General features: G+C 46.3%; 1 protein-coding gene across 1 annotated transcript; it reads right to left on the bottom strand.

Moving 5' to 3' along the window:
- Positions 1–5076: 5076 nt before the first annotated feature.
- LOC119861680 (olfactory receptor 52R1-like) lies at positions 5077–10177 on the bottom strand. Its single transcript, XM_038417089.1, has 2 exons — positions 10160–10177; positions 5077–6027 (listed from the first exon to the last, which is right to left on the bottom strand). The coding sequence occupies exons 1-2, from the start codon at positions 10175–10177 to the stop codon at positions 5077–5079; spliced, it is 969 nt and encodes a 322-aa protein (XP_038273017.1).
- Between the last annotated feature and the right edge of the window lie 1200 nt (positions 10178–11377).

Below are 11377 nucleotides of genomic sequence, written 5' to 3'. Positions count from 1 at the left end.
AAGCTCAGTCTGTGTTTGCAGCTGCTACAGGCCCAAGAGATGGAAAAAGGGGCGAGGCATGCCACTGAGTCCTGGAGTAAGGAGCGAAGGCCAAAGGTAAGTGGGGGTAGGAGGGAAAGATGGACGAGGGGCAGGCTCCAGGCCACTCCCCCTGTCTCCCCACAGCAATATCCCCACCACAAGAGCAAAGTTGGAAAGTTTCTCAGTCCTGCTGGAAGCCCCCTCTGCAGTGTCCTGCAGGGTTTCTGCATGCTCCCCCAGCAGCAAGGGCTTCCTCTTCTTCCCCCTCGAGGCACCAGCAGCTTCCAAGCAGCACCTGCAGGCAGTCTGGCAAACAGGTGGGAGGGACCCCTCAGGTGGTGTCAGCAAGCTGGTGCAGGGTCCCTCACTCCCCCTCTGGGGAGCAGGCTGTTAGGATGCAGATATTCAGGCCTGTCTGTAAAGGCCTAGACTTGAAGAATTTAGGCATGTTTTTATTAGTTAGTTATAAAAGTACAAAGAAAGAAACCAAAATCACAGTCCGCCTGTGTAAGGGCCTGCTCTCACTAGGACAGTCTGAGTCCTTGTTCTTAAGCAGCAGGGGCAGCCAGAAGCTGGGAAGCGAACGGTCACATCCTCACACATTTCAAACCAGTCATATTGAAATAAGGCAATTTTGGGCTGTTAGAAAGGCGATCCAATCTATCACCTCCAGAGAAAGGGAAGAGCCTAGAGATTTAAAGAAATCTTAGTTTGATAGAGAAAAGGAGGACTTGTGGCACCTTAGAGACTAATAAATTTATCTGAACATACCCTTTTGTGAGCTACAGCTCACTTCATCGGATACAGACTAACACGGCTTCTACTCTGAAACCTTAGTTTGATAGCTTTCTGTTTGGTAACAAAATCACTTATCAGTAGATGTGGTTGTGAAACCTCCATTTCTTTATTGTTTTGCCATTATGGTCCCCACTTCCCTATTGTTTGTCTGTCTGATCTCTGTCTGGTTCTGTGATTGTTTCTGTCTGCTGTATAATTAATTTTCTTGGGTGTAAACCCATTAAGGTGGGGGGATATAATTGGTTAGATCATCATGTTACAGTATGTTAGGATTGGTTAGTTAAATTTCAGTAAAATGATTGGTTAAGGTATAGCTAAGAATATTACTATGTCAGTGGGGGACAAACAGGAAGTAAGGAAAATAGGAAATTAGAATCATTGCTTGCTGGAAGCCAACCCCCATAAACTTTGCATTGCAGCAGCTCCGCACCTACCCAGGTGTGGGGCAGGGGGCAGGGGGCAGGGACTCCTGAGCCAACCCTCTGTCATGCCAGCTACAATCAATGGAAGTCAATTGGAGGTGCCTAGAAAAACCTGCACCTGATTGGCAAAGGGAAAGCAGCTGCCAGCCTAATTAGCTTGGGGCTGCAGAAAAGCCTCAGAGGAAGGAAGCCAAAGTGAGCAGATAGAAAGGAGGAAGCCAGAGAACAGGTGGAGAGCAGCAGCTTTTCCTTTCTGGCTGTAGAAGAGAAGCCCTTAAGATGGATGCCCCCAAACTGTGTATGGCAAAAAGGTGGTAGGATTGCATGGTGTAAATAAAGGGCACCTGTGATTGCTGAGCCAGAAGGTCTCTGAGTGGTTTTTGGAGCAGAGGCAGGTCCAAGGAGGGCAATTATAGATACATGAGGGATAGTGGGGTTACAGGGCAGTCCCCTGAGGTAGAGAGGATACACATTAGAAGTGGCAAAGAGAGAGGGGCGGGTGTGTGTGTGTGTGTGTTAGTTACAAAGGAAAGGGAGAGATGGTACGAAACACAGTAGAACAGGGACCCGCTGCCTCTTCCGTTCTGGGGAGCATTTCCAAGGGAGCGACAAACCCTTTCCCGAACCCCAAACCAGCACTGCCGGGTTCAGGAACCATTTCCGGCTGGATCTCTCTGGGAACCACAGCACTTGGGGGGAACATGCAAGGCAGAGAAGAGGAAGCCACGGTAGGGGAAAGAGAACATCTTATGGACACATCCCTGCAGATTTGGGATTGCCCAGCCCCACTCCCCTTCCGCTCCTCGTGCTCACACATATGTGCAGAAGCTCCACATTGGCTGTCACAGCCCAGCTCAAACTCCCATCGCTGGACACCTGCAAAGTGGCTGTGTTGGAAGATTGACCAGGCCCAAACCCAGCTGCAGCCAGAGCGGCATGGCCCAGACCCACCTTTGGGCAAGCGGCCCATCGCGGACCCAACCCCTGCCCAGACCTGCCAGGGGAGGGGTGCCTGTACATATGGCCCTCTCCTAGCCCAGGGGCTGCTGTGGGGAGTCCTCTTGCACCCCAAATCCCTGGACCCACCCCAGAGCCTGCACCCCGAGCCAGAGCCCTGACACCCCTGCACTCCAAACCCGTGCCCCAGCCTTGAGCTCCCTCCCGCACTCTGAAACCCTCAGCCCCACCCCCAACACATGAGTTTTGTTGTGTGCACCAATATGAAGGTGATGTGTCACACCTCACCTCTATATCGGTGCACAAAACAAAATTCATTCCACACACGGGTGGGGCAAAATGAGAGGGAACACTGCACTGGACCACTGTGCTTTTGAGTTGAAGCAGAGTTCAGGGCCTGCCTCTGGCTCTGGGTTTCTAGGTCCGCTCTCAGGGTGCAGCTTCCGTTCTAGCACCTCCCTCTGGGAGCAGAGACCTGTGGCTCAAAATCCAATATCCTGAGACTAGTTTCAGTTTGGCTCCCCCAGACTCTCCAGTTGAGCTCACTCTCTTTCCAGTCTTTTCTTTTTGGGGGCACGTGATTCTTAAAGCAAACAGATCCAGAGCTTGCGCAAGGGGTTGTTAAAACATTTCCTCTACTTGAGACAGGACAAGAGATACCCAGATCCAGGTAAAGTAGGACACCTGCACGCTATTCCCGCCTCTGTGTCCTCTCTGCTTTGGAGCATTCTTTGGGGTTTGGTCAGAGTCCTCTAAGGTATCCAGGGCCCACTGCCTGCAATTCATGGCTTCTTCTCCAATTGGAGTCTGTCTCTCTGTTGCAGCCAGAGCCCTGCAACCAAAGAGTCCCCTCTCATAGTCATAGAACATCAGGGTTGGAAGGGACCTCAGGAGGTCATCTAGTCCAACCCCCTGCTCAAAACAGGACCAATTCCTAATTTTTGGCCCAGATCTCTAAACGGCCCCCTCAAGGATTGAACTCACAACCCTAGGTTTAGGGGGCCAATGCTCAAACCACTGAGCTATCCCTCCCCTATGCTCCCTTGTGTCTCTTTCCTGCCCCAGCTTCTTGTGACTCATCTAGTCTCTATGTTCTTAAAGGGCTGGACCAACCCCTCCTTTCTCTGTTCCCACTTCTGAGGAGGTTCCATTCCTTCCACGCCCGCCCCTCTATAGAAAAACTGGAGAAAACTGGCTTTTATCTAGGATGCAGTTACTCCTTTCTTCTGTCTGGGTGAAATCTCATTAGGTGCTGATAGTCTTTAATGACCAACCTATTTATAGACAGATGCCTCTGCCCCAGCCTCCTGCCTCTGAGCATGAGTAGCATGAGCAAAGAGTACAGGAAAAGCCCAAAGACATAAGGTTCATTTAATCAAATATGAGTTAACATGGTTTCCACCCATCTGGGTTTTACCCAGTCAGTTGGTTTTTGCCTTCTGTGTCTGGGTGCCCAGTTTTGAACAAGAAAGTCTGGTTGAAAAGGGAACCTGGCAGTATCCAGTTAATGCATAGCAGTGGGAGGTTGCAGGTCATTAACTCACAACATCCCTGCTCATCCAGGGCCACCTCCTACCTGCAGCCAGGCTCCTCATCAGGCTGCAGTAGCTCCTGTCCCAACCCCAGAGTAGAGGGACCCCAGGTAGGGTGAGGAGGAGGGGAGATGGAGATGATCCAGAAAGTGATGGGGGAGATGAGGGGGTGTGCAACAGGGACAGGCCCTGGGGGAAGAGGTGGAGAAGGCAGCTGAGCCTTTGTCAAAGTTCCTTCCCCACTCTGAACTCTAGGGTACAGATGTGGGGACCTGCATGAAAACCTCCTAAGCTTATTTTTACCAGCTTAGGTTAAAACTTCCCCAAGGTACAAACTATTTTCCTTTTTCCCTTGGACTTTATTGCTGCCACCACCACCAAGCGTCTAACAGATATATAACAGGGAAAGAGCCCGCTTGGAAACATCTTTCCCCCCAAAATCCTCCCCAAACTGTACACCCCCTTTCCTGGGGAAGGCTTGATAAAAATCCTCCCCAATTTACATAGGTGAACACAGACCCAAACCCTTGGATCTTAAGAACAATGAAAAAAGCAATCAGATTCTTAAAAGAAGAATTTTAATAGAAGAAAAAGTAAAAGAATCACCTCTGTAAAATCAGGATGGTAAATACCTTACAGGATAATTAGATTCAAAACATAGAGAATCCCTTTACGCAAAACCTTAAGTTACAAAAAGACACAAAAACAGGAATATCCATTCCATTCAGCACAGCTTATTTACCAGCCATTTAAAGAAATCATAAACTAACGCATCTCTAGCTAGATTACTTACTAATCCTAAAACTCCATTCCTGTTCTGTTCCCAGCAAATGCATCACACACACAGACAGAGAGAGACTTTGTTTCTCCCTCCCTCCAGCTTTTGAAAGTATCTTGTCTCCTCATTGGTCACTTTGGTCAGGTGCCAGCGAGGTTATCCTAGCTTCTTAACCCTTTACAGGTGAAAGGATTTTTCCTCTGGCCAGGAGGGATTTTAAAGGTATTTACCCTTCCCTTTATATTTATGCCTTGATAGGACTAGGTGGCACAGGGAGAGGGGCATTTGGGGGGAGGAGATGGGACGGGGCAAGATCTTGGAGGAAGACGTGGGGCAGAGGGCAGAGTCTCAAGAGTCGTGTTCCCAGCAATTAGAAAGGTGGAAACCCTATGAGTTGTACATAGGCCAATTCCACAGTTTATAACACTGACAGCACAGTAAGGTCAGGAAAGGTTTTAACGTCTCTTTAACTGTCCAGTCAATGATTCAGGGAAGAGGGTCCAGCACCAAGTCACTAGCCAGCTCTGCAGAGAGCCCGGTCTGACAGCCAGAGCACCAAAAGAAAAAATTAGGTCCTTTTATGAGAAAAGAGCCGGAGCAGCCTGCCCCGGATCTCTTTGTTCCTCACCCCATAGATGATGGGGTTAAGCATGGGAGGCACCAGGAGATACAGGTTGGCAATGAGAATGTGTAAATGCAGGGGCATAGTGTGGCCAAACCGGTGCGTGAGGAAGGAGAAGAGAGCTGGGATGTAAAAGGCTAAAATGGCACAAAGATGGGAGCTGCAGGTCCCAAAAGTCTTGAGCCGGGCGTCCTTTGTGGGGAGGCTGAAGATGGCCATAAGGATCTGAATATAAGACATGGTGATAAAAAACACATCCAGACCAGTCACGAAAATTGCCACAAAGAGGCCGTAGTAATTACTGATGCGGATGACGGCACAGGCCAGCTTCACCATGGCTATGTGCTCACAGTACGAGTGGGGGATGATGTTAGTTCTGCAATATGGCCACTGCCTTGCCAGGAAGGGATAGGGCAGTACGAGTATGCTGCCACGCAGCACCACAGCCAGGCCAATTTTGGCCACAACAGGGTTTGTCAGGATGCTGGAATGTCTCAGGGGATCACAGATGGCCACGTAGCGATCCAAAGCCATGGCCACGAAGATCCCAGACTCCATCACTGAGAAGCAGTGAATGAAGTACATCTGGGTGAGGCAGGCACTGAAATCGATCTCCCTGGAATTGAACCAGAAGATGCTCAGCATTTTAGGCAGGGTGGATGTGGACAGGACCAGGTCGGTGACAGTCAGCATGCAGAGGAAATAGTACATGGGCCCATGGAGGCTTGGCTCCATCTTCATTATGAACAGGATGGTGAAGTTCCCCAAGACAGCTATGATGTACATGGTGCAGAAGGGGATGGAGATCCAGACATGGGCAGCCTCCAGGCCAGGAATACCCAGCAGGATGAAGGTGGAAGGGTTGGTGAAGTCAGTTGTGTTGGAATCTGACATGGACTAGAGGAGAAGATGTCCAAATGTAGGCAGAAAGGTGTCTCCTGAATGTACCGTATGTTCCCCTGATTTCCTGTATGTGCCCAAGTTCTAAGGTGATGGTTGCATTACAAATGCCTGGATAGAGATAAAATGTTAATATGAGTCACTACATGCTCTCCTGGAAGCTGTTCTCATGGGTGAAGCAGATTACTTGCTCTTCGCACACTGATAAATGACATTTTCATTATTCAGATTAATGAATTATGAACAACTGAACCTAGTAATGCCAATTCCATATTGGATGGTGCTTCATACATCAATAATTCTTACATGTCATGATGTGGGAAACCTTAATAGTCACTATCAGGAAACACGACTTCTGGTTCCTTATCATTGTTCCTTAATGCAATGAAATGCAGGCTAGAGAACCCATACTGTAGGGAGTTCCCCATTTGCCGGGTTGCTCAAAATCTGAAAGTGAAAAAAATCCAAACCTTTTTCAAGAGATGTGCCAGGAGAAACATCCCAGCTAAAACACACCTCAGTGAAAAGACTTGGGTGACATTGATAGCAGCTCCTCGGAAACACCTGCTCATTCACAGCAGTGGTTAAAACAAAGACACTGTTCAGATGGTTGAGGAAGGGGATAAAGAATAACCTGCTCGGGAGATGTGCTCAGTTTTGGGCACCCAATCTCTATTAAGGATTTAGCAGATAGAAAGGGGGTTTCTGAGACAGGCTGTGAGAATGGGGGAGATTGCTGTGAGAATGCCATATGTGGACAGACTGAAAAGTCTGGTAATGTTTAGTTTAGAGAAGAGACAAAGAAGGGGACATACAATAGAGGAGAACAAAATAAACAATGGAACTGATTACATTCAAATGGACAAATAGAGAACAGTTCCCAACCAGTAATATCTATAGACACTTAGGGCTTTGAAAGGGCTAATTCACCAATGCTGAGGCAAATTATTTGCAAAACTGATTGGAAGAAAAAAATTAGACCAAAAATAGGAACAAAAATTGGGAGTTAATCAAGAGTTTATTAGATAGCTAAAAAGCTACAGTCAAGAAAGTGGAGACATTGTACTAAACTCAGTACAGTGACAAAGTGAAGTCAATAATTGGGGGTGGGAAGAGCAATATAAAGGGAAAAGAGATGGCCAACAGCACAAATCAGAAGTTATAAACATTGATAAGGGATGTTAAAAACCTCCGGGAAAAATCCATGTGTGGCAGGTAAATGGAGGTTATTCAGTAAATTAAGAACAAAAGAAATCCTAGAAAAAGGTTTTGGCCAATTCCTAGAGGGAAAAAGGAAGCTTGTTAATGTTGCAGGAAAGGTAGATGTTTTTCAAGAAATATGTTTGTTCTGGATTTGAAAGAAGCAGTATGAGGTCCTCATATCACATGAGGTGATGAAACACGTTCCAGTCCATTAAGAGACAAGGAGGATGCTAAGCAGTATGTAAGGTAGAACCTTAGAGTTTTGAACACCAGAGTTACGAACTGACTGATCAACCGCACATCTCATTCACAATTAGTATGCAGTCAGGCAGTAGCAGAGCCAAAACAACAACAAAAAGAAAATACAGGACAGCACTGCATTAAACATAAACAATTAAAATAATAAAGGGAAAGTTAAAAAAAGATTTCACAAAGTTCAGAAACAATGGAAAAGCTGGTATTGGTCTAGTTAAAAATATTGTAAGAATATAATTAATGCCAGTCAACAACAGGGTTTATGGAAAACATAACACACAGGTCTTGTTAAATAAAACCTGAATTCATCCTTTAACAAGAATACACATTTTGGTGATCCAGGGAACCACACAGATGCAATAGACTTTGATTTCTCTGAGGCATTTGATTTAGTAGGGGAAAATATTCAGATAAAAAATGAACACTTTTCACTATCAGTAGAGCATACGTAAAATGGACTGAAAACTAGCTAACTGAGAGATCTCAGAAAGCAGTTGTTAATGGGCCATTTTGAGTGAATGGGGGTGTTTTTAGTGGGGTTTTCCAGGAATCAGTTGTAGGCCCAATGCTATTCAATAGTTTCATCAATGACATGGAAGGAAACAGAAAAGCACAGCAGATTACATTGGTGGATGACCCAAAGATTGGCAGAGAGTTACAATGAGGAGGCCAGGGCAGAAATACCAATTGATCCAGCTCATTTGATGAGCTGGGCTCATGCAAACAAAATGTTTTAATACAGTCAAATGCAAAGTTATCCCACTGGAACAGAGATACAGGCCCAACCCACACACTACGACACTTTATTATGGAACACAGGACCATGAACAGAATGCAGGGGTCACTGTAGACACCCAGCTCATCATGAGCTCCCTTAGCGATGCTGTGGCCAAAAGAGCTGATGTGAAACTTGGATACATAAACAGGGGAGTGGTGAGTTGAATACCTCTGCACATGGCATTGGAACTGCATCCAGTTCTGAGGTCCACATTTCAAAAAGGATGTTGAACACTTGAAGAGGGTGTAGAAAAGAGACACAAAAATAATTTGAGGCTGGACAATGAGAGAGACTTAAAGAGCTTCATTTATCTCATCAAAAAGATGATCAAGCGAGATGTTCATGGGGAGAAAACTGGGGGTAATAATGGGCTCTTTAACCTAGCGCAGAAAGGCAGAGCAAGGCTCAACTGCTGGAAGTTGAAGCCAGACAAATTCCAGATGGAAATAAGGGCCAAATGCTTAGCACTGAGGGTGGTTAACCATTTGGACACACTGGAAAGGGCAGTGGTGGATTCTCCAACTCCCCATGTCTGCAGATCCAGACTGGATGCTTTTCTGGAAGATCTGCTTGAGGGCTTGTCTACACTTAAAATGCTACAGTGGCGCTGCCATAGCTCTTGAGTGTAGATACTGCTTACACCAACGGCAGGGTTTCTCCTGTCAGTCTCCCCAGAGGGTGGTAGCAAGATTGTTGGAAGAATTCCTCCATCAACGTCATGCTGTCTACACCAGGGTTAGGTTGGTATAGTTGCATCTCTCAGATGTTTTTGCTCTTGCAAAAAATGGTAACGCATTAGCATAAGCATACCATGCAAGTCACAGGCGGTGATAGTACCGCTCTACTCAGTGCTGGATAGGCCTCAGATAGATTCTTGTGTCCAGTCTCGGTCACCAATGTATAGAAAGGATGTAGAGAAACTGGAAAGGATCCAGAGGAGAGAGACAATGACTAAAGGTATGCAAGCCATACAAGCAAATGCTGAAGGAACAGGGTATGTTTAGTTTGGAAACGAGGAGATTAAAGGTGGACATGATAGCAGCCTTTTGATAGTTGAAAGGCTGTAATAAAAATATAGAGAAAATTGGTTCTCTCTGATGACAGGGAAAGAGGCAATGGTTTCAAGCTACAGCAGAGCAGATTTAGATAAAATCTCAGGAAAAACTTCCTAACTGTAAGAACAGGAGGGCAATGGAACAGATGGCTAGAGAAGTTGTGGAAGCTCCTTCACTGAAGGGTGTCACAAGGAGGCTGGATAACTAGCTGTGTTCAATGGCTTACTGTAAGGGACTGGTTTCAGAGTAGCAGCCGTGTTAGTCTGTATTCGCAAAAAGAAAAGGAGTACTTGTGGCACCTTAGAGACTAACAAATTTATTAGAGCATAAGCTTTCGTGAGCTACAGCTCACTTCAAAGGGACTGCGGAAGACTTTGTAACGGCCTAGCCAGGGAACTTCCGCTTTCTCGAGCCGAGAGGTTACTGTGGGACATAGATAGCTGCTTCATTATTGTGGGATAGAGATAGTTTTTGAAGGACACAGCTGCTTTGTTATTGTAGGAGCTAGTTCTTGAAGGACACAGCTGCTTTGCAAGGCCCTTTGCCAGGTAGTAGAAAGCCCCCCTTTAAGAAGCATCTCATTTTATATTCATGAGCTGTTTTTGTGTAATGCTTATTAACGCTGACTGTCTGCCCCTCCATCGAACTCCATCCCAGGCAAAGCTCCGGTGTGCTGGGTTCCCCGCCTCCGTGACTGCAACGCTTGGAGTCCCTGTTGCGGGTGGGTCACTAACCTTCAGTAAAGCCAATAACTCACAGCTGTGTGTAAGCCTCGTTTTTCTCAGAGTACTCCTGCCGGACCTGTGGTGCTTCGAGCACCCTGGCCCAGAACACTTACACACAAGAAATCCTGCATCCTGGCAGGGGGTTAGACTAGGTGACCCTTGTGGGGTCCTTCTAACCATGTAGCTGTATGATTCTATGATGTAAAATCTTAGTGTAGACCAAGCTTTAGTCCCACACAAGTTTTTGGGCTCAATAGAGGGGTTACTGGGTGAAATGTAATGGCCTGTGTGATACAAGAGGTCTGACTAGATGATCTTATGGTCCCTTCTGACCTTAAACCCTATAAATCTATCAATAAAGAAAGGAGATAAGGTATTTATATTTACTCTCTCATAACACATGAACAAGGAAACATTCACTTGCACTAAAAGTCTGAACATATAAAAACAGATGAAAGAAAACTGTTTACATAATACATATTTGGCCTGTGGAACTCCTTGTCAGTGATATTATTGGAGCAAAGAGCTTAGCTGAATGGGATTCACAAATGGATTGGTCACTGTAGATGGTGCTGGTGGCACCACCTTTAGTTAAGGCTGACACCTTCAATTAGGAGACCTCATTTTCACTTGCTTATAACTTTAACCATTTGAACTGAAATTTTTCATGGTGGGTGTCTCCTTCCAGCTGAACTTTTTTAAAAAAAGTTTCATGCATAACAGTTCAGCTGACTTCTAGAATGAAACTAGGAGAGGATGTCTTGACCATGTTGACATTTTTTTAGAATTATTCCAGTGAGGAGCCCCAGTACCTCCATGCTCTCCGGCAGATAAAAAGTCAGGGAACGTCCTCTTCTCCACTGAATAGCCAGAGCACTGAGATGCAAGAGGAGGAGGTGACAGTCTCTGTGCATTAACACACTACTAGCTCCTGTGTTCTTTACTCAGTTCTTACTCCAAGGGGAGTTTTGTTTGAGTGGGGCCTGAGCAAGCTATGGGCCACGGCCTCAGAATTTGAACTTAATTTGTCCATCTACTAACACCTACCACTCTGAAGGATCAACTGGGCTACTGAAATGCAGCTGCCTTGGGTCTGGAGGCCATGAGCTGGGAGGTGGGGGCATAGCAAAGAGGGACATTTTGGTCCATGCTATTGGAGAAAACTCATCCCCTATTGCAAGGACCCTGGGGTGTTTAATGGCTGTGCAGAGCAGAAAGGACCCCTGACCTATTCTTTATCCCATCATACCACGTTGCACTGGGTTTGTTCAGCAGGTGAGCTCCTCAGCAAGGGATGGGTACCTGTGAATCCTGAGATGCAGGAGTCTTCT

The sequence above is a fragment of the Dermochelys coriacea genome, chromosome 1 (assembly GCF_009764565.3).
Source record: "Dermochelys coriacea isolate rDerCor1 chromosome 1, rDerCor1.pri.v4, whole genome shotgun sequence".
NCBI classification, from domain to species: Eukaryota; Metazoa; Chordata; order Testudines; family Dermochelyidae; genus Dermochelys; species Dermochelys coriacea.
This window is presented reverse-complemented; position numbering and strand designations above follow the sequence as displayed.